The 24,815-nt window shown below is 34.1% G+C and overlaps 1 protein-coding gene across 1 annotated transcript in view; it reads right to left on the bottom strand.

Annotated features, from left to right (window-relative positions):
- LOC128221764 (uncharacterized) overlaps positions 1-19,069 on the bottom strand; it is a 39,935-nt gene extending 20,866 nt beyond the window's left edge. The window contains exons 1-24 of the mRNA XM_052930365.1: positions 18,955-19,069; positions 17,714-17,769; positions 16,660-17,481; positions 16,130-16,285; positions 15,512-15,886; positions 14,851-14,893; positions 14,309-14,380; positions 13,454-13,624; positions 12,639-12,863; positions 11,368-11,484; positions 10,981-11,064; positions 10,686-10,760; positions 10,179-10,292; positions 9,304-9,420; positions 8,796-8,975; positions 8,001-8,093; positions 6,718-6,843; positions 6,284-6,364; positions 5,756-5,875; positions 5,514-5,597; positions 3,176-3,280; positions 2,882-2,974; positions 1,708-1,785; positions 888-1,107 (exon numbers count right to left, since the gene is read on the bottom strand). Coding sequence (XP_052786325.1) covers positions 888-1,107; positions 1,708-1,785; positions 2,882-2,974; positions 3,176-3,280; positions 5,514-5,597; positions 5,756-5,875; positions 6,284-6,364; positions 6,718-6,843; positions 8,001-8,093; positions 8,796-8,975; positions 9,304-9,420; positions 10,179-10,292; positions 10,686-10,760; positions 10,981-11,064; positions 11,368-11,484; positions 12,639-12,863; positions 13,454-13,624; positions 14,309-14,380; positions 14,851-14,893; positions 15,512-15,886; positions 16,130-16,285; positions 16,660-17,202 — 3,272 coding nt within the window. The 5' untranslated portion in view covers positions 17,203-17,481; positions 17,714-17,769; positions 18,955-19,069. The remainder of the gene's footprint in view (positions 1-887; positions 1,108-1,707; positions 1,786-2,881; positions 2,975-3,175; positions 3,281-5,513; positions 5,598-5,755; positions 5,876-6,283; positions 6,365-6,717; positions 6,844-8,000; positions 8,094-8,795; positions 8,976-9,303; positions 9,421-10,178; positions 10,293-10,685; positions 10,761-10,980; positions 11,065-11,367; positions 11,485-12,638; positions 12,864-13,453; positions 13,625-14,308; positions 14,381-14,850; positions 14,894-15,511; positions 15,887-16,129; positions 16,286-16,659; positions 17,482-17,713; positions 17,770-18,954) is intronic.
- Positions 19,070-24,815: the final 5,746 nt, after the last annotated feature.

Below are 24,815 nucleotides of genomic sequence, written 5' to 3'. Positions count from 1 at the left end.
AGTAATGACTGCACTGCGGAAACTTCGCCAGAAAAAAAGTCAGTTTAATGAGCTTTGGAAAATTGCCACTGATGGTGTTTAAAAACATAATTGTTAAAACAAATTAAGATGTGTGAGCAGATCATATTTTCTGAAATGTGTCCAAATGCATGGATTCAATCCAATTTGTAACCATTGGATATTCCTTTTCCTTAAATCGAAAGAGGGTGTTGACTAAGGTTAAACAGGCGTTAAAGAATAACTTGTCTCGTGAAAATTACAAACAAACATTCTACAATACAATATTAAAGGTGGTTTAATTTACAAATCATATGAAATTTAACATGGAAGCTTTTTAATTACAAATAGCTAGCATAACGGCGTTAAGTAACGGTACATGAATGAAATTCCCCAATCGCAGGCAAGGTTCTTCATAAAATAGCCATAAAGTGTTTTTATTTCTTCCAAATACCCTAGCTTTAGCATTCTTCGTACTCAAATCATGTCTAAGATATGTTTCCTTGATGTTATGGATACAGCGCAACGCTCTTTTTCATCCGTATGACGTTTCCTTGTTACAGACCGTGATAAACATAGAATTTGAGTATCTATTCATTTAAAATAACCGTATTTTCAGTAGGCTTTTTAAAATGACTTGTATCCCACCAATAATGGCACACTCATTGCATTTGATAGGTACCTAAACACTTTGATTTCCTATACTGTTAGTTTCCCATTTCTGTTGTTTGTAAGTTGGTTTTTGTACATTTTATTACTGTATTTTATTCTTCACATTAACAAAGATAACTTCCATGCAAATTGTGGTCATTACGTTGAGGAATACAAACACACATATTTCTTATGACTGTTTCGTTTTAGATAGAAAGAACGTGCATGTAACAAATTACCTTGGGCAAAGGGAATAATTCTCCTTTCTACCATAAGGTGGGGACCTGCAACTCCATCTTTCCCTTCCATCATTATCCTTGCGGACGTTTTCAACATGTGATTTTGTTCGTAAATGTTTCTTGAATTCTACGATGTTTGACAATCGAACACGACATAGCACACATTCTCGTTCTCTTTGAGTTTGGTGTGTACATTCTAAAGCAGGGATCTCTGAATGATCTGTAATTTAAGGATCAACTAAAAATGTTCATATGACACTAGTATTTACTAATTAACTGAAAATATTATGTTGTGCTGTACATATCGAACCTTTATAACTTGTAAAACGTTAACTGATAACTGTCGGTTGTCCAGTTAACGCATTGGTTAGCGCATTCAAATCTCAGCATTGGGGTTCCGGGTTCGATTCCGGACGTATTTGAGTTCGATTTGTGGGCACCAAGCTGGAGAAGTGGATTTTCCCTAAAGCAATAATCAACATACTTGTGAAACATAGTGCCAACGAGATTGCATAAGTATATATATATTAGTTAAACTTTCTTCACAATCGTTGTAAAATAAATTATGTTTAAAATTACTGCTAAAGGTCACAACTTCGGTAGCATGTCGTAAATAAATTAAGGGTGTTCCTTTAAAACAATGCATGTAATCGTGGATGAAATGCTGAGTGTCTTGACAAAATCAGAAATAAATATTTTAATCAGTAGATCAATATTTTTACATGTTAAGTTTCTCTAAACCTTGACTTGAATATTAGTTTTTGACCTTTCTGATTGTTCAATAGTATCATATCTCTCTGATGATAGGTTAGTATCATACCTTTCAGATCGTCTTCTATCGAAACCGAACGTTTCGGTTTATGCGTTTCACCACCAGAACCACTAACATCCTGTCTATCTGAAGCGGTAAATGTGAACAAGTTTGGATACAAATCAACAGTGTCTCATTAGCTGTAGCTGTAGTTGTCCGGTTAGCGCAGTGGTTAGCGCAGTCGCTTCTCACCAAGGCGATTCCCGGCCTGGGCGCATATGAGTTTGGTTAGTGATCACCAAGCCGGACAAGTGGGTTCACTCCGGTTTTCCCCACAACACAAGACCACACCCTCGCGCAACATCGTGCCAACGATAGTGACTAAGTATAAGTTATCATGACTTTCTTCACAATCGTTGAAGAGTATAATGTTTATAACTAGCTGTAGTTCGACGGAAAAAGTATATACCACATTTTTATTTTTATATCAATACATGGTTTTAAAAAGCTTTCTGCTTTGTCGACCTGCTTCTTGTCGCTAAGTAGTTAAATGCTGCAGTAAATTCTGCCATCATATATGAATTGATAAGATTCGAGGGAAATACCACATGCTCATATTGTTCAAATGGTAGTTAAGGAATTTCTTTGTAAACTGTTTTAAATCTTAATAATTGAGACAATAAGTAGAATCGGTGGCATAAAGTTGAAGAAAGGCGACCACTACATAACGAGTTCCAATGACTTAGTTTAGCATGGTCACGACTTAGAGAAGATTTTGGAACAAGATGTTAATTGCTGGTCACCAGATAGAAAATTAATCATACTTGTCACATCTACACCACCGTAGTATGTTACCTCTACCAGAACCACACTAATGATGAATTAATGGACAACAGTAAATATATAGAAGTAACATTGTATTTCCTCTTAATATCATGAGATGTAGGTGCAATATACAGGGACATGCGTTTACCATAGACCGAACCTTTTAAATTGGATGACAATAGTATGTGTTTAATGTAGCCCGTATCTTTTAATTAAGATGACAATTCTATGCGTTTACCATTTCCCGTATCTTTTTAATTGGATGGCAATATTTCGTGTTCATCGTAGCGCGTAACTTTTAAATTAGCTGGCAATACTTTATGTTTAACGTAGCCCATATCTTTTAAATTGGATAGCAAAAGTATGTGTTTACCATAGGCAATAACCTTTAAATTGAATGGCAATACTATGACCTTACCATAGCCCGTATCTTTGTCGCCCCCTGCATCATGCGCGACGGACTCATTACTGTATGTCAAAATTGAATTTCCTCCGACACAATCATCATCACCTGAAATAATTTGCTCTTTTATTAGCTCTCACACTTGCAAATTGCAAATTATAATTATTTTTGCTTTAAGTATACAACTCAGTGCGTCCAGAAAACTGGATAGTTAATTGCTTGATAACATGAATAAAAGTTGACTCTTCCTCCGAAATATTTCAGAAATGTCAACTGATTTTACCATAATTTCGTTTGTTGGACGAATACCTGGTATTCCTGGTCCATCGTGATTTTGATCGTCTGACGTTTTGCTTAGAAATTCAGAATAACTTGTTATCACCTCTTCAGTTTCGATCATTTCTTTGGATGGTTCTGTCAAAAACGTACCAAATTAATTATATGTCTCGTCTTATTTTCACAATGAAAAATACTAAGAAAAACGGTTGTAGTTTATGCATGACTGGTCTTTAACTTCAATCGGAACAAACATTTTTTCACTTTTTTAACTCTATTTATCGTCTTATCTGCATTATTTACTTGATTTGGGGTAATGGATTTAATACCTTGTTAGTATACCCCTTAGAAATAATTTATTTTGCATGCATCCAAAAATGATTAAAAACCATTATAATTGTGTTATATGTAAACATACGCACAATATACTTATTACAATAAGCTGACTTGAGTATCTACATCTTTGACCCATGCCACACGGTCTTGACATTTCTCCCAGCATACCGCTATATGCTGAGAGAAAGCACTCGCTAGAAATTGTCATGGCTACGACTTGCCGGTTAAATAAATAGTACTAATGTTTGTAGCGGTGTTCAACGTGGCCCTTGCAATTTGTTTGGGATATTTACGTCTTAACTAAATCTCACGAGTTACTTTAACATTAAACATATATTTGACATGAATTCGGAAATGCTTCAGGCCGTATAGCTTTTGTCCGACATAGTTTGATTTAAACGAGATTATGTTTCTATCAATAGAACGAGTTGATAAAATATGGTTTGAAATGTTGTACTATGAGTACGACATGATATGAGATGATGACCAATTTAACAAACACTGTTTTAATTATATATATGAAACGTGTTTTTGATTTATATTAAATGCTCGTTACTCGATTAAAAGAGTGTATAACGATGCATTTCCTATAACAGTGTATTAAAAGACACTCCGGCCTAAATAAGTACGGTTCTCGTAACGCATGCGCCAAATGTCATGTAGAAGTCGAATAAAATTTGATTAAATGTCGCAGTGGACCAAGATTGGTATCTGACTATTTTCGTGTTTGTACCGCAATAACTACGGTAGTTGCTTAGAACATATAAAACCATGCGACAGTGCATAATTGAGTTGCGGGACTTGTACGAGGACTGTCTAAACAACGACACTAGTTAAATCTCAGTACGAACTCGCTGCAATTTGCAGTGTCGTGACAGTGTGACAGGGTTCGAACAGAATAATCGGGATTACATTGTATATATTGTAACATATCTTTGAGCGAACAACTAGATCACACCATTGCCAATACAAGAATGAAGCGCATGCCACCAATAAAATACATTAAACGGACGAGATACCACATGATACAACCCGATGAAAATATAAAATTGTCAAAAACTTACATGCAATTGATATTGTTGAGTTCAGCGCATAGAACCTTAATAACTGATGTATAACTTCGCTTACGACACATGACTCTTTAGAATTATTCACGTATTTTCAAAAATCGAAAAGTTTGTCTACCACGTAATACATAGCTTCGGTATATGTATCTGTACTAATCTCCTGATCTTCACATGCTAAATAAAGACAATATTAACTGGAACACCATTAAACGCTATTTTTAAACGGGTAACTCGGCTGAAACGGCGACAAAATATTATTTTAATGATGTAAAATGATGTATAATCGGCCTAGTATGAGGTCGGATTGACAATTCTAGTCTTGTTCTGAGGAAATACTGAATTTGCCGATTTTGTAGCCATCCGGTGTCTAGTCCCCTTAACAATAAACGACGAGAGCGTGTCAGATGTGAATGAAATAATGTCCCCGATATTGAAAAATGAGGATTTTTATCATATTGTCACATATTTCAGTTAGAATCTAAAGCCTTTTCATTATGAGCCTATTTCAGTGTGTGATTTTTTGTCACCGATGTTTCAGACATTCCGAAAGCCATTCATCTTGACTCGTCCAATGCAAAACATCCCATACTACATGTATATCTACATTGTTACTTTTTAAGAGTCTGTATATCCATGGAATTACAGTACCTTCATGTCGCCAACTACAATGGTTAGAACAATTAACAGGAATGATTGACATGTATAAGAAAACTATTCTAACAATAAAACAGATACACAATAACACGTAATAAAGTGATAGGTATTTCCATACACATTGTCTTATGATAATGTCGAAGAAGTAATAGCATACATCAAAATACTTTTTTTTTACAGTTTTTTTTTGTATAGTGGTTTTATACAGTTTATCAAATTAATCACCTGAGTTACAATGATGAGCTCCAGTCAATTGAAGAAATGTAGTTCAAGGTACATTTAACGTAAGCAAGACAATACAAAGTGGAACATACCCTTAAGGCATTTACGATGCTCTACTTGGTCTTCACTCTGTGGCTGTGCGTTGTCGAAAGTATTGCCTAAGCTCATGACTGCTTCTGAAATGCAATTTCAAAGATATTCCATCATTAATATCACTTTGGGTTCAATATCTAGTAGCGCTATACAGGAGTTATGGGTATAGATACAGTTTCATGGATAGGAACGATAAATCAACATGTTATATAAGAAATGATTGGCAAATGTGTGTCCATACCTTCCGCCTGATCGTCAACAGTGTCAACATCATTCTTTGGCTGAATGCCGGTTGATGTAAAACACGCAAGTTCTGTGGAAATTTCTGATACTGATGTTTTGCTGCTTTCGCCGAACATCTCTGTAAAATCAACTGCAGCATATAAAGACGAATGAACACATGTGTCATACAATATTATCACTTTGAGCAAGTTCAATATTCATATAATAAATTAATAATATGTGTATTATGATTCCAGGAAATTGTAATAAATTTAATCATCGTAAATGGTAACAGTAACGTCACATTGCAAGTGTGCTTTTATACTGCAATAAGATAAGACATGTATGTCTATCATTCGGTACAAAAACCGTTAGTGAGCTGTCATTTTATGAAACAATGCTTTAGCGCAAAATTTATAACATGAACACATTAATTATAAATTGAGTTTTAGAAAACTGATTCGTGTACGTAACTAAAGAAAACCTCATTACATTGATTATATGTTGAAATCGGTAAAAGAAAATACTAGCTGCAAGTTGCAAATACCTTTCCTCTGAGAATCAACCACGAATTCGCGCATAGGCAGTAAGGCAGATGTTGGTGATTCATGGATGGCAGGCGGCGATTCTGTTAAAATAATTACTGTTTAAATTGTAAAGGGTTGGAAATTAGCCAACATACTATACGGCATGTATTCATAAAGACTAAAATAGGAAGTACAAACTCCATGTTCAACTGTGTCACGGGAGGTATTTATTCATTTTGAAACAATTACTAGAAAGGGGCTAAAAATAAAACAGACTTTAAACCATCCTGTGCTAGAAATAAATTAAAAGGTTATGATAAACGAATAATATCTGATAGTCAGCATTTATGTAGCCAAGCTCCTTCCCAACCCCCACTAAAAGGACTTCAACGAAACCCTGATATATTTCATGCCTGAATTTGCACAACAGCAAATGTTTTAAAACTTTAACTACCGTTTGTGTTATCCTCAACGTCAACCTCATCAGACTCGTGATATGGTAAACAGTGAGCTGCCGCTAAAGAATCTTTGATAGTTCCATTCTGATTGCATGGTGATTCCGTAAAGCCAGTTATTAACCCTGGTTAAAAGATATACCGTTTTATAGAATGTAACTTTTTCAATCTAAATATTGTCAATCTTATACTTTTTTTACTAATAAAGACGCCAAGCCACATTCGATTAAAACTTATTTAAGATGTTTACCCACTGTTTAAATTTTTCATCATATAACTTCAAAGATAGGCTGGCACGAACATTTATAAAAGGCATATGAAATAGCATGAAGGATGTTGCATGTGTTAGCAAATATTTTGTGAGAAAAACATTTGTACGTGGTGATATTTGTAAAACAGTCTGTAAATTGTCAACCATCATGCATAGTTTATATACGAAAAGTTATAAGACATTATAAATAAATTATTCGCCAATTACGGTTTAAGTCACAATCTCTGGTTGTTAATGATTGGGATACATTACTTGAAAGATCAATTTCGTAAAACTGTAAAATAATATGAACATATAAGTTTTAACAACGAAAGTGTAAACAAATGGATCGGTTGACTGTCACCCTATGTGTTACGCGCGTCTAGTTAAATGTATATATTTGAACAGCCCTATTCTTGGTCATTCTTTTCGTGTTTCGTGCTAGCTTTGTTAAATGCTCAAAGATCAAACAGTTATCTCTCAAAATAAACAGATAGTTGATCGTGTTTTGGTTGATGCTGCACAAAACCAAATATGAAAAGCATGGGGCACTCAATTTTTTATTAAACCCTCTAAATGAATATGTGTTTAAATATCGTATACATGTATTTCTTCCATCTTACAATAACACACAGGAAAATCAACAAAAATCAGTTTTTCATGTTGTCACCCACTTAGATTGGTCCTAAAGCGAACCTATTTTGTGGCGTGGCTAGATATACTTTGCACCTTTGTCCCTCAAATTTGCACGCCCCGTGAAATACTTTGTATACCATGAGACATTCTTTACCATTAGACATTCGGAGACATTCTATACCATCAGACATTCTATTCCATGCTACATTCACAGAAAAAGAGAACGTGTTATGAGTATGTGTATCCATAAAAAGTTATTAAGTACATTCGTTTTGTCAACTGAAATTAACAGAACATTTCAGATCCGCATGTTAACCGCATATGCACCTTACAGATTGATACAATATACACCATTTTATCTCTCAAAATGTAACGAAGAAAACTAGGTCGTAATACCTTTTGCGCGCTCGTCTACTTCAGTTGCATACTGAGATAGACAGGGATCGGTCTTTAATTCTTCCTCGACAGCTTTAGAGTATTCGTGTGTTTCTGTAATGTTATAAGGCGATTATGTTACGGTTAACGTCTTTAGCTGTCATCATTTACCAATAAATTAAATTATAGAACAATATACAACCGTCGATTGACTGCATGTACATTCAGGTGATATCCTATGGTTTTTATTACTAAAGTATGTTACGTCCCCAGCAACATCAGTCAAGTGGAGGCAGTCACGTTATCAGGAGGATAATACATGAAATCGGTTTAAGATACTAATCACGATGTGTATACATTTATCATTGTTTAGCTACTTTTGTCTTCTTCTGAGACACGAAACCCTGATCAAATAAAACTTTCGTTTCTCCCTTTCAAGCATATTAGTTTAAAATGGCACCTAGGTGAAAGTTAATACTATCAATTATTTGACCAATATGTAATCCATTTATAGTTCTCAGTTTTCTAATCTTCGAAAAAGCCCAGTTCCAAATGTTGAAATTTATCCTTATGACCGAACAACATAACGAAAGCCTTTAGAAACTTTCCTTTTTTACTATTTTACAAACATAGACGACATTCTAAAACAGTAACTTGGTAGAGTCAATTTTAAAATCAACATCGAATGGCCATGTCTGGGACTATAAGAAGTAAAACGTAATGTTGACACGAATCAGATGAACTTGTAAACTGATAATAGACATCAAAGCATTTTTTTTAAAATTGAACGATGTTTTGTTTTACAAAACTCAGTACCGTCAGTTAAATCTTCAATCCCAGACTGCTCACAACTATGCTTAGGCATTAATCCAACTTCCGCTGATAACGCTGTGCCAACTTCGTTATGATTGCATGGTACATCGTTTTTGTCGATTGATGATTCTATTGCAGCTTCATCCCGAGTAAATGGTGTTTCTTTCATATGTGTGACTGTTCCTATTTAAAGAGATGTATACAGGTTTAAATTATTACGAGTAAACAGATTTGTATGGATAGTTGCGGTTTGAGACGGTTTAAAATGTTTAGATAATTCAATATTCATTTAGTTTGATTGGTTTGTATTCACCACTTACATGCATCAAAGCCAAGAATCAAATTCTTTAGATCTGTGAACCAAGAGGGTAAGAATTCGCGTTCTCAGCTTAATTATTGTAAAAATGACATTTGTAAATGATGAAACTTGTGGAGCCTACATACATAACAAAATGAAGTTGTTTAATTAAGATAAAAGTGAGACCAGGCATGCATTTGAAACGTGTTATACCAGTTAAAGAGTCAATCCCCTTTGCCTTGTAGTCAAGCACATGGGCGTTATCGGTACGTGGGTCTTTCGCAGCAAACGATTCATCGTCTGACTCACTTTCAACGGTTGTGATTGTTTCTGAAGAACATAATTTAGATAGCAAATGTTTTTCGCTAAAAATGAGAAACGCGCAAAGGTTTCAATATAAGGCAACTGTCATTGATATAGCTCATATGATTTCTTAAGCAAGACATTAGCAAAAGGTCGACCAAAACGACCAATTTTGCATTAAGATTAATTCTGTACTTATTTATTTTTAACAGTAGAAGATAAATATGACAAAACAGAACGAGGCAGAAAATTGCTTATCACACGTGTCGACATTAAGAGTGAGAAAGATTGTTTACTCAAGACAAACTATATTCGAGGCAAAATATATCTTTGATTTAAAAGGTATTATTTCTGTAATTTCATTTATGGCACAACTTCGTGATTTTGGGTGCAATTAAATGCCTACTAAAGGCTGTTTCCCCTTGCGAAAAACTGCATTTTTCCACAAAAAAGCATTATTTGATTCGGATAAACGCAGATAACATTTATGAATAAAAAAGCAAAAAATTTCTTGAAATATAAATAAAATCTTGACAAGACTTACTCTTACACAGCATAATGTATGCATAAAAAGTAAAAACAAATGTATATTTTCCATTATATTAGCTATTTTTGTCTTGATTTTGTATTTTTTTCTAAAAGTCGACCTTTTTCCCAATTTGCATGGTATAGGCAGGTCCAAAAAATCACTGCACAAGATGCCTATGTGGCGGCAAGAAATTGAATTAATTATTTCAAAAATATAGGACACCAGTGGTCCACTTAGATAGAACTGTATGCAGTACCTTCTGTCCGGTCTCCAGTAACAGACCCAAGCTCATCCTGGTGTTCAGTTGCGTCAGGAATTCCTTCCTTTGTTTCACTCTGGACTTCTGAGGATTCTTGAACGTTGCAGGGATCTGTAAAACATGTAAAAGTAAATGTGTATACATGAATACAAAGTATTTTATGAAAAGTATTTTTTGGAGGAAAAAATGGAAAGCTTTGGATTCTTCAAGCATATATTTCTTTCTGCAAACGTTTTTAACATATATCTGAATTAGTTATTTGATGTTTAAAGCATAGTTATGGATATATCTAAAATGAGACATGATTACAAAAAAGATGTGTTTATAGCTTTATATTTCATAGAACGATGTTTACTCATCGAACATTTTTTAACTGTTTTATGAAAATAATTCTGACATGGATCCGCGCTGTAAAGATGTGCTCCTTTAACCGAGAGCGGGATATTACCATAAAATACTTTGTACTGAACAAATGCTAATAAATGGAATTATTTGCAAGGACACCTTCTACAGGAGGTATTTCATCATCGTCAACCTGATCTTCAATTTCTGAATGACTTGTTTCACTTGAATAATTATCTGAAAAAAGGTCATCCACAAGCATTTAACATATGAACCGTTCATGTTCTTTTTAACACTGTAACAAAACTAATTTCAAATAGGTCGGTATCCCGGTATATATGACAATGTGTTTATGCTACAAAACATTTTAAACCTCAAGTAAATTACAACTTACTTACAAGAGTTGGTCTATAAGTTATTTGTAAATGTCGAATTTACATATTCAATAACTAGATACCTGTTATCGTTCCGTTTTTCTCGTGATAATCATTTTCAGAGTCATTCACACTTGTTCCATCACCTTCACTCTGATCATCGGAGGCTTAAAAATAGTAAAAATTAAACACCATTATGATGATAAACAAGAAATATATCCATCAAACAGTTTCGACACAATAAACGAAGACAATCGATATTCTTAGTGACAGAAAACTCCCTCATACTAAATAAAGTCTTGCAAATATTGTTCTTTCAACACATGAATTATCACAGTATTCCATTATTTTATCAAGATTGATATGTTATAACATCTACTGATACATGGCGCATATGAATTTATTAGAATAGTTACCAAATACTTCTTTACAGTGTTGATAACAAACTAAAATATCACAATACATGTTACCTTCATTGCATAGCTCCGCAGGTAGAGGCATATGCTCACTGAGCAATCTACGCACGTGTTCATTGGTATCTGCTGTTTTGTTATCTTGCATCGCCAACTTTTGTTTGGCCCTTCGCACTGTTTAAATTGAAGAAATATAACAACAATACATCGTTTTGTTTATTTTAGTATACATTTCATTATATATCCGTCATAAGTCCCCTCTGAATACATATCAAAAAAATACGGTAGTCCGTATTCCACTCCAGTTCAAGACAGTCGTATTTCACTTTGCTGACGTCATATCATAAACGTATCATTGTGCAATGTTTAAATGACGTCATACGCAGAAAAAAATCATCAATAAAATGACATTTATTATGAAACTTGTGTCTTTTATGTGATTTAACAAGTGATGTATATATTAAATGGGTTGTTATATCTGAGTTTTGATCCGGAATGTCGTATTGGACTTTCGCGGACTATTGCAGATTTTGATTTCACTCGGCTTACGCCTAGTAAAATTCTAATCTGCAAAAATCCACGCGAGTTGAATACAACCTTCCCGGATCTAAACGCAGTATTTGTAACCCTATTATATTAACCTTTGACCTATAACCTAAAAACCTATATATATTGTATATTAATATATTAACATTGTAGTCTTTTTGTAGAAAAGTAACAATGGTGCATTAATAAAAAATAGAAATAATTACTATGTATTCATATGAAAAAGTTAAGTAAGATATCATAGTCAAATACTTATTACGTGATGTCGGAAATATTGCAACCTTTTGAACTGACCCCAATTTCTCGAAACATCTTAAAGCTGCATTCTCACAGATTGAACGTTTTGACAACTTTTTCTATTTTTTGTCTTGGAACTAGCCACTTTTTGCGAAAACCCATGGATACCAGTTAAATAAGACCATTTTCCTAAACCGTTGGTTTAGGCCACTCAAAATTCATTTTCGTACGGAAATATGAAAATCAACGATCTGATTTTTTGTCAGCAATCTTATATCATTGGTTTGCAGATATCTACGCAAAAAAATTGCCCTTTCCAAGACAAAAAAATAAAAATGTTGTAAAAATGGAAAATATCTGAGAGTGCAGCTTTAAGTCCCTGATAACAAGAAATCAGGTTAAATTTACTATTAATGCCGCTACTTAAGCTTGTAACAATTTCGATAAATGAGGGCCTGTTCTTCGGATTTATAAAAAGCTAACATTTCATGACTATACATGTAATTTCAATATTATACTTTACATTTGTGTCCAAATATACTCACAGATGGTACTTGTTACAAACAAGAAGTCTTTCTCAAAGATAACAATTTCGAACCGGACCTGACTAAATCCATGAATCTTTCGGACTTCCTTTTCAACTGGCCGAAAGCGGTTCGTTAGAGCACCATGCATGGCCTCTCGACAAAGTTGAACGAGTGCTTGCAGGGAATAACACTGTATGTAAATTGCTACGCATTCGCTTTTAAGCTCAAGCACGTCTTTCGTACCTGCAAAATGAATAGCAGAATGAAAAGCTATGCCATGCTGTAATATTGAAATATATACCCAGTTTAGAGGCACAAGATAAAGGCTCAAACGACACTGAAAGAGAGTCACAAACTAGCATTTTCAGGTACTCAACGATCGGATACAGACATCATCTACAAACTGGTGAATCAAGCTAGAGCAACAGGGCCAACGCTTAAAATATAAGATGCAGTCATTAAACGATAGCCATAATGCGTAAAACAGGAAAGGCGAACTGTGCCTTGTATTGTCACTGAACTATTCTGGACAAGCTGACGTTACACAGGAAATTAATGATAAGCAGTGTAATGGAAACTGACAACCAGAGCAGTGACTGGAATATTACGGATTTGATCTTTTACTCATTTAAAAATATAAAAATGCAGTTGAAAATATTCAACGATTATTAGCTTGAACACAATACATCAATATTTCTTTATACGTATATTCTAAGGAAGCTTTTTATTCAGATGATCTAGTAGAAAAAGTTTATGATTGTGTACTTAAATGGTTCCCTTTTTTTGGAAACTATTCGTTAAACTCCTTGGAAATCTTAACATTGTATACAAACCATCGTTTAAATCGTGCAGGACAGAAAGGAAAACCTTTTCCACTGGCTCCCATTGCTTGTTGGCAACAGAAAGGCTTGTCTGCATGTTGTTACCAACTTCGACTAAAAACTCGCTCACTATTTTCTCTTTTGTCCCGTCAACATTTTTCACGACCATAACAACCCGTATACCTTTAAAAAATAATTAGGAGGTTGCAAAATGATACTTGTACACGTCTATATACGTAAAGACTTTTGTGTTGCATTGACATTTATATATAGAATAATGGTATTTTTTATTAATTTGAATGACCAGAATTTGAACGATTTATATACATAGTGAAATATTGAAATCTTGGCCAATCCGAAAACTCTTTGGACTGAATATCAAAACTTTTGTTAACTTATTTAGTATTTGGATAGGTTATCCATTTCTAATACACTTAAATACCTTCACAAAAAGGAGAACATTTGGACGCTGTAATACAAAATGATTATGAATGAATAGTATTAATGTTATTTATCTTATTATATCTTGATATAATCGTGATCCATTCTAGTAAATTGCTTTTTTATACAACCAATCATCAGTATTTTTCACCTGTAAAAAGAAAATTTGGGCTAGAAGTTTGTTATACTATTCTGTGTGGCATTTGTTTTAAATGGATTTTTTCTCTGTCATTTTTACATAACCATTATACCATCTTAGTCGCTGTACATGTCAAATAATAAATAACAAGGATTACGGGTTTGTTATGTCCAACTTTCACTGGACAGTTTTGTTAATGTAACATCGCTGCAGTTCACCCTTGATGAAATCATCGATATCCACGTCTGTAAATTGTTGTAACCAAAGATTAACATATATGTACTTACGTGGAAGCGGATATTCTTTCACAAAATTCGTCTTTCCTAAACTTTCGATTCCAACTAAAACTTTCTTTACATCTAAAATTAAGATAATAAGTTGCTAGGATGAAACTATAGAAAACGAATACATGATAACAGTTCATTTATAACACATTATTATTTTATAATCAAAACAGCGTAATATGTTATTAAATTTTCACTATATGACGCTGTTTGTTTCGAGGGTTATTCGACCCCTTCGTATTTTGTTACATTACACTTATGTAAAATATCTCGACATTGACGCCATTTCGCCCTACTAATTTAGCGCCAAATGTTTTACCAAGACATGATTATTTAACTTTAGTTTGGCCGACCTTGTACCTTGTTACAAAAACAAACTCACATCGTTGCTGTTTGAAACAAAATATCATAAAACTCGTTACAGAAAAGATACAAAGTTACCATAGTTTAATACAGTATTGTATTAAATGGCACATAATAGAATACCTTATATATAATGCATGTACTCATAAATGTTAGGAAAGCATATGAAATACAAAATTTACCTTCATGTGTATCTTTTAATTCTTTTCCGTGCTCTATCTGGTCCTATATAAATGGAAAATAATCAAATAATTTGTACCAGCAACTTTAAAACAAGTATACAGTCAGTCATGTACGCTTAAGTTTAGTTTTATGCATAGCGACCAAATGTAGCGAAATCCATTCGGAACTCATCGGTCATTTTTATCGAAAACAATCTCGGATGTATGCCGGTACATCAGTAGAAGTAGTTCGCAAATTTTTGAATTATATCATTAATTAAATATAGTAGTTTAGCTTATATTTGTTGATCTCAGTTTAAATTGATTGCCAGTGAAGTGTATTATTGAAAACATAATTAAGATTACCAAGAGTTAAGTCATTAACTTTAACTGCAAAATTAAATTACTACGCGATCTACTTGCAGCGGACTTAAACATACCAATTTTTGAGTATATAAAGTTTCGATAAAAAAATGGCCGAGGAGTTCCGAAATCTTTCCGCAGTGACTTCAACCTTGAAGGTAGTCCGTGTGATCTGGAGACATACAGGGGCTATCTCTTACGGGTGGCCAGTGTAAATTAATCTCTACCGTCTTATGTACAGTACTGTTAGCTCTAAGAAATATATATATCGAAACACAGATTTGTGTGCAAAATAATACTTAAATAATAATTATAATACTTGTCTCATTGTTTTCAGCAGACAGCTCTGCGAAGAAAGTCCCTCAGTTATAGCCTTTAAGTCATCCTCGTGATTTTGAATGGAAAGTTGCATCGCCTTGACCTCGTCCTTTAATGTGTTTAAATGCTTAGAAATGCTGGTGGTATGATCTTCCTCTGCCTTCGTTAGTTTTGCTGTCTCTTTGTACAGATCATTAATTGACATTTCTCCAGAATCTTTGTTTTCTCTGTCCCCTTCAATCCCTTTATTTACTTCATCCTCTTTGTCCTTTATTTCGTTTTCAATTTCTTTCTTTTTAGATACAATCGATTTTAAGGCTGTTTTTCTAGCTGTAATATCTGTTTGAATCGTAACTTTGATTTCATCTCTTTCCAGCTAAAAACGCAATATATATCATTCTATATTACCTTTAATTTGCAACATATCAAATGAAATCTCGCATCCTTTTTATGCATTTCAGGAGAAAATTGTAGGTTTAATGTATAAAGACATCGGACACTATCTAAATATGGGCTTGCTTATTTTTTAATTTTCAATTTAAAATAATAATAATAATAATAATAATAATAATAATAATAATAATAATAATAATAATAATAATAATACTAATAATAATACCTTTTCAATGCTGTCTATTGCTAATCTGGCACAAGCGTAACCAGAAAAAGCATCTGTTGATAGCACAGCCTTCATATTTGCAAGCACTTCAGCCAGTTTTTCTTTTGTAATTTCCATCCTTCCGGAGTGAAGCAATTCATTCCTGTTGGATTTGGACTGAAATGTGTAATCACATATATGTATTAAGTTAAAAAGCATAACCATATTGTTGTTTATTATTTAATATCATTTTTGCATGTATTATTATAATTAGTTGAAGCATATTATGTCAATACTAAAGATAGTTGTGGCTTCCATGATTCTAGTAAGCCTTCTTTAAAATATACCGGCTGTACTGGGTTTGAAAGCAGATAGCTTGAGACTAGTAGAACAAAATGTAAGATTGTGTTACCATGTTTACTTTTTCCATTTTAAACTTTGAGATGAAGTTTGCTATGAATTTATTTTTAGAAGAAAATGTTTAACTCAAAAGTAAGTTTGTACAAGTACAATTAGATGAATCAATGCGATCAAATGTTATAGGAGTTTACCTTTTCTAATGTACCAGGATCCCCCAGTAGTCCACGTATGTCATTGTTGTTGAGACAAATGCTTAGCAAAGCTGCTGTGTCGGTATTGGCAGATGTATCGTCATCGATGTGTCCTGGACCAGGAATGAAGCATTTGGCGTATTCCCAATAGCTGTTTGGCCAATTCTCGACATTTGTGTTGTCCCATTTCGGTTGTTTCTTGACATGCTCATCAATCACCATGTCATAAAATATACCACATGCACCCTTCAATGGACATTTTCTTTTGTTCTTTTTCTTTCTTTTTGAACAATTGCATTCATCTGGATAACTATTCAAGCAAGAACCAACTGGGTGCTCTGGTAATAGGTTTACAATCGTGCAATCTTTACAATCAAACGACTTAAGTTTGCATCTGTTTTGTATTGTTTTAACGATAGTGTCCCATTGGCGTTCAGTTTCCTTGTCAACAAATTCGACAAGCCCATCATGCAGAAAATCAATTCCAAGCACTCCCTTGATCCAATTACGAAACAGTTCGTTATCTTCATATTTCTTTGACATATTTGTTTACTATTTAAGTCGCTGAATAATGTATTGCCATCTTAAAGTGACGGCAATTGTTTATACCGACCAGGCACAATTGGACATCATGTTAAAACTCGTTAAGTATTAGCCATTGTGTTCACAGCTCTGTAAAGTCCATATGCAGATTATATATTCCAGGTCTAAGTGTTGTCAAAAGCAAGCACAAGCATGTTGGTCATGATTGTATGTAGTGTTTTTTTTCGAATCACATGCAACGTCTAAATCTTCTAACCCATGGGTAAATATGAATTATGTCTGGCAAGAAAAAACAACATATACAGACACAATGATTAAGTTTAATTATATGGTATCCTTACCATCTGCTAAACGAATCGCATCGATTGAAAAATATTTGTATCTATATTCAACCAGTAGAACGTTTTATTTAAAACAACGAGAGAAATGTATAAGCTTTTTTTATATAAGACTGTGACATTTGCGATTTCTGGCATGAGCTAGACAAACGTTAAGATTAAGGTATTTTTACCTTGTTTGTAAATGGCTTCTTCGTTTTCTTTTATGGGTCAACTCTTATTTCGGAACCTTAACAAAAAAGCGAAACTTAAAAGTGCTATAATTATCATGCGGATTCATCATAACGCTATTCACTTCTACGCTTGTTGCCATTGGCGTGTTGTCATTTACAACATGGTATGAAACAGTTACAGGTCCAACTACCCTTCTGATTGAAATTATAAATAGGGTCAAGGGCATCTAAGTTTGTGCGATCTTCCTTTTTTGGAAACAATATATTTATGATATGTATACCCTCTACAAACGAGGATTGAGGGGTATATTGGAGTGACCCTGTGGTCTATTTGTTTGTCGGTCCGTTGCATTGTTTTCTTGTCCGGGACATAACTTAAAAACTGCTCGATGGAATTTAACTAAGCTTCATACAATTGTAAAGCACAATGATGGGAAGTGCAGTGTGCATGAACCATAGCTCTATTTTAGCTAATCACAAAGGTATTGCCTTTTGTTACTTTTGCTTGTCCGGAGCATAACTTCAAAACTTAAAGATTTTATTAAACTTTGTACAACGGTTAAGCACGACGAGAGGAAGTGCAGTGTACAAGAACCATAATTATATTTCAGCTAAGTACATAATTATTACCATTTGCTACCTTTTCTTTTCAGCAGCGTAACTTCTAAATTACTCAATGGATTTGAACTAAACAACACACAATGGTTTAGCATGATAAGTGGAAATGCAGTGTACAATAACCTCGGAGTTATGGCCTCTTTTCAAAGACATAGTTTGCCATTTTTGTATCTAGGTGGCATTCGGGGGTATTCGTCACTTCTGTGACAGCTTTAGTTTTTTTTAAAGTTTTTACAGGCATTTGCAAGTTTTCTAAAATTGTTATATTCGAAGTGCATGTAAATAAAAAACAGTCATATAATTGACCTCTTTTTTCTTAGCTTAGTTAAGTCGATATTTATTGTGTATTTATCATATAATTTGTATGTATTTAGCGTATATTTAGGATACCTCATACTTTAAAAACGGACATTTAAAACACAACACTAATTTCAAGAACAAATGTGCATAAACAAACTAATCGTACGATTCTCTTCATACAATAGCATGGAATGGTCGAGATTACGGAAATTCCCTAATACGTTTAAGTTTCGTTTTAAAAAATCCTTATTAATGTCTATTGTATCGATCTACTTGTTAAATAACGAACACAATTAACTCAAATAATAAACAAATATACATACGTCTTCCGTATGGCTAAAAGATATATATGTTTCAATAATAAAAGTTTTTAATTCCTTTCACATAATCAAATACGCAATTGGAAATGCATTACCTGCATTACCTGTTAACCTATATCGATAGTCTCAGCATATCACGTGGCTTGTAACGTCACACAGAAATATCACCTGATATAAACGCGGTCCGTTTTGAAAAGGAAAATGGCTGTAAGCTATTTATTTTCCAAAGGGTGGACCCAGGATTACATTTTAGAAGGGGAATTACTTAGGGAGCGTAACCTTTTGACTTGCGCCCCTCCCTCAGAACCGAAATGTATTTGATATAAAATGTTTGCAGGGGTGCTTTTGAACAATTTTGTGTCCGAAAAGGTGCAATTTTGGCGTATTTTGTATTACGTGTTCCCCCATATTGAAATAAAAAGTAAATCCGGCGCCGGGTGCTAGTGTTTCATATCAATATTTACAAATCATAGGGACATCTAAACGGTAGCGGGAACACTACATTTGTTTAATTCTATTGTATCATCGTCAATGCGCTGTATGTACCACGATGTCTCTGTCTTTAGTCGCAAGTAATAGTTAGATGACATTATGTAGAATCTTATTAATTGGATGGAGTGAGCGTAACGAACAAGCCATTCTTAATCATTAAGATGTTACTTCAGGTCATCCTACTGACTTTGAATACAACCTCATTGGCTGACACATTCGCTACGCAAAATCTGACGCAGGGAGTGTGAATCGGATGAGTGGCTGAAGGCGGAACTGCGAAACTTCTTATTGAATTAGGCATAATGCTTAATGATATTGCCAATCTGCAATTTCGTTGGTTGAAAATGTAGGTTGTATTTTAATTTACGTTATATCATTGCAATCTTGAATTACAACAGCCATGGAAAAGTATCCAATATTGAATTTATGATACTACTACTACTACTACTACTACTACTACTACTACTACTACTAGTTCTACTACTACTACTACTACTACTACTACTACTACTACTGCTACTGCTACTGCTACTGCTACTGCTGCTGCTGCTGCTGCTGCTGCTGCTGGTGGTGCTGCTGCTGGTGGTGGTGCTGCTGCTGCTGCTACTACTACTACTACTACTACTACAACTACTTCTTCTACTACTACTACTGCTGCTGCTGCTGCTGCTGCTGCTGCTGCTGCTGCTGCTGCTACTACTACTACTACTACTACTACTACTACTACTACTACTACTACTACTACTACTACTACTACTACTACTACTACTACTACTGCCACACCTACTACTACTACTGCTACTACTTCTACTACTACTACTACTACTACTATACTACTACTACTATACTACTACCACCACCACCACTACTACTAGGAATGCAACTTGTACAAAAGAAAATCAAAAGGGGACCAACAATATTGGTAAACCAGAACGGGCACCAAAATACTGGTACCCTTTAAAACAACGAAAGAGAAATACCAAAAGAAATCATGAAACATGTCTGATAAAACGCATATCCTGTGTCACTGCGGCTAGTATCTATGTGCAATTGCGGTCGGAAACTCATCAAAATGCACCATTAAAGACTAAACTTAGCCAAAATGTTCCTTTGGGGAGGTCCGAACCCCCATTACACGTGCTGAGCCTATAATTTTGATTCCTGGTGAGGAGAAGAACGCCCTAATTTGCCCCTCCCCCCCTCCGACTCCACCCCCCCCCCCCCCCCTCCCCTCTTAATTGTGAACGTTAAGAACATCTCTGAAGTTAGCATGCATGTTTCAGAACAAACAATTGTTTCTATTCTTTTCGTTTTAACTTATAAGTAATAGTTATGGCACCAACAACTCGAGTTATTGAGATTAGATACACGTTAAAATAGTGCGAGTGTGTAATTAAAAATCATGAGGGTAGTGGCGGGTGTAACTGTCGTGTTCTGTGTTGTATCATGTTGACGGCCCGTTTCAATAAAGGACTGTAGTCTTAACTTCATCAATCTCAAATCTGTGTAAAAGGTCACAAGTGGCAACTCATCGATTTCTTTTTATTTCCTCAACTTCTTCATCATTTATAATCCTGGCTAAAGTTCAATTCACTCAAATATGCAGGAAAAATAATAAAACTATGACACATTTATTATTTCAGTTCACGACTAAAATCAACAATTTTTATTGGAACGGGTTCAATAATTTAAAGCGTGTGGTTTAAGAGAAAAGCTTTGTAATTAATAGCCGCACAGTAGTATCCTCATTCTCTTTGCTCCAAACAATTTTGTGTAGGAGAATTAACGTAGGGTACCAGTCTAGTAGTAATAGGCCGGTAATTATGTCTTATCTACAAGTTACCGTTCCGATATTTGAGTTAAAGGGACTCGCTTATGGTTCGTAAAATGCACTTTGTTACGAAATAAAGTGTGGTAAAACATGAAGAGTGTTAAAACTAAGATACTGACAGCTGCAGTGCCGTAGCCAAGCTTAAAAAAAAACACCGAGGCAGCCCCCCCCCCCCCCCATTTTTTTTGGCAAGAAGCGATTTCCTGCATTCTGGAGTATCTTTTGTCAATGGTTTGTGTACATTGAGGCAAATGAAGTAAGTCGAAAAGAGTTATTTTTAGAGCTATAGAGATTTTTATATGCCCCCCAAAAACACCGGTGTGCCTCAGTGTAGCTACGGCACTGCTGTAACCCTTCAGCAAATGTTGATTTTGCTCAAATATCGTCTTTAAAATCTACCTTTTTCAATTGCGTTAATAGCGGCTTCCAGCGAGTTCGTTGTTGCATGAGTGGTTGATTGGCATAATCACGTGATGTTATCAATGTACTGTTATAAGGTCAAACTATCCATTTCTGTTGTATATAATTTGGATTCGAAATTGTGTAAACTTAAGTCACACTTGGGGATGTGACGGGGCCAACCAACAATGTAGCCATTATAGGGCGTGGACAGACCTTTATAAACACAACAACATTCTATTGTATAACTCCATGTGACCTTGTGGTTATTGCGCCGGTTTTCTTTTTTCCGGCATGCCCCCCCCCCCACCCCATTAAAACCAAAATAGTTTGTATACATTAATAATGTGTTTGCATTGATTTTGAATAAGAGTGTCACTTTAATATAATCAATCAATCAATCAACCAATCAATCACTCAATCAATCAATCAATCAATCAATCAATCAATCAATCAATCAATCAAACAATCTGCAATCTTGATATCTAGGAGTAAAATAATGTTAATTAAAATAAGTCTTTCCAGATGCATTACTAGGAAAACAATTTTTAACCCAAAATTAGGTCGAGTCCCTTTCATGAGTAGAAGAAAACAGGAAACACACTGACGCATGGTACCAGGCTTGAAGCCCTTCTGAGTTAGTTGGGCAACAACATAAAGAACGTTCTTGTTGTTTGCTTTTATGACTAACGATAAGCAAACAAACTGGCCATAGAAAAAATGTATGTGTTTTTTCTGTAGTTAAGCCTAGCTATTCTAAAAGTATGAATCAGGCTTTTCTTCTCAAATACGCAGTTTGATGGGAATGAACTCTTTCCTTGGTGTCATACGACATGGAAAAAAAATATTTAGTGACATTTAACCTAAAATCATATTTCTTTTCTTCAGATTTATGAACAGAACAGAACAGAACAGATATTTTATTAGACTTATACAATTGTACATCGTCTTAATACATATAGTTATACATAAGTTCATGTCATTTCTCTAAACAAACTAAGAGGATTTTTTAACAAATTTAAGGCATGTTGTCAAGCAAAAGTCAAGAATTGATTTCTAAGTAACTAACCTTATAGTATGTATTACTTGATAACATTGGCAGTGAGGACAATTTTCTTTAGTAGTGTACTTATGTCATGTTATTAATTATTGAGTTGCGTATAACAAATGCTTGTTTCATATATTTACAGACATTCATAATTTCAGTCTTGTCATACGAAGTCAGTAATTTATGAAACTTAAAAACAGATGGATTTACATAATACAGTGGTTTTATAAAAAGTTTACGTATTTGCGAATAGCACCTACAAACACAAATGAAATGAAATTCATCTTCAATATCTAAGTCATTACAACATAGGCAATAACGTTCATTGCGAGATATATTGTTGCGTGCATATCTTCCGGTTTGTATTCTCAACGGATGTACAGAAACTCTAAGCTTGACAAAGTATAAACGTAAATTTTTAGGCGCTAAATCTAGATATTTTTCATACTCGAAAGAGGTTTTAAATAGTCTATACATGTCTAAAACAGTACTCTTACTAATATTTCCGTACCACTCTTGTTTAAAAGTATCTATCACTCTACACTTAAATTCGCATATGAATGTGTTAACACATATAGCACTTGGGTTATCAAATACATATGCAAATCCATAATCGTTTAACAATTTTTTAACATTAGAGACCCAGTTTACACACCCTTTATTACAATCATTAATAGCCTGGGTGTAAACATATTGGATAATAATATTAGTACTACGATTAAGTTTGAAAAAGTATTTTATAATTCTGACATACCTATTGATATATAAGGGATATCTCCCGAGTTCTCCATATACTGTAGCATTACATGTGTTTATTTTAACTTGCATCAATCGCTTACAGAATTTTAAATGTATACGTTCTATTTCTTTTGACTTAGTATAACCCCATATTTCACATGCATAATTCAATATCGAACCAACAAAAGCATCAAATAATTGACAAAACAGTTTAGGACTTAGGTCATATTCTTTGCATTTATATAATAATATATTCATAGCTTTAAGGGCTTTCCCAACCAAATGCTCTTGGTTAAATGTATAACTTCCAGTATAATTTATTACAGTTCCTAAATAGTTAAAGTTATCAACTACTTCGATAGTATGACCAGGTAGGTCACTCTTACCAACGATCCAGCTTAAAATAACTATGTAATACTACAGTTTTACTACGAATTGCCTAACTTGATATCAAAGTTCATTCCCATCAAACTACTGTGCTCAAACACTCACCATGCCAGCACAAAAACTACTTGTATGATAGATAATGCTTGAAATAGATAGGTTGATTAGTTGCTTGGTTGGTTGGTTGGTTGTTTGATTGATTGATTGATTGATTGATTGATTGATGATTGTTTGATTGATTGATTGATTGATTGATTGATTGATTGATTGATTGATTGATTGATTGATTGATTGATTGATTGATTGATTGATTGACTGATTGATTGATTCTATTTAATAGCTGAAAACCCCAAAATATTAAATGATTGGTGAATGCTAAAAGATTTACAGTGATCTGCTAGTGTCTCATAAGGTAAAATACCGTGTGTTTTCTGCACATTTCTTTCAAATTAATTCGGTATCCTTCATAAGAACCTTTGTTTTCGACATTTATTAATCTTTTCTGGTATATCTAACCGATTGTATAAATTGTGGTAAATCTAATTTGGGAGTAATAGTGCATCTTTAGTAATTGTTTTTGATTCATTCGTTTATTATTGAAATCGAATTCGATCAATCCATCATTCCTATTTCTATTATATTAAAAGGTGCACAACCACTCCAAGCGAGACAACTACAAGATGTTTAACACAGCGGCTGGGTTAGTCCGCTTTATTTCATTCAGCAGTCATCCCGGCTCATTACGTATGCACAGACCTTGGGCGAAAACGAGACCACCAAACGGGAAATAAGATCCGAAACAATTTGGTTCCCCGCTTCGGTTTGTTGATATCAAAATGCGCCTAGTACCAATTGACTGCGGTTTCCCATAATTAGGTCGTTTTTAAAATGTATACAAACATGAATTGCATCCAAAGTATGTTTTCTCATTTACGTTATTTCAATCAGCAAGGAAGAAAATAATTTTCTTTA

This window comes from Mya arenaria, chromosome 16 (genome assembly GCF_026914265.1).
Source record: "Mya arenaria isolate MELC-2E11 chromosome 16, ASM2691426v1".
NCBI lineage: Eukaryota > Metazoa > Mollusca > Bivalvia > Myida > Myidae > Mya > Mya arenaria.
This window is presented reverse-complemented; position numbering and strand designations above follow the sequence as displayed.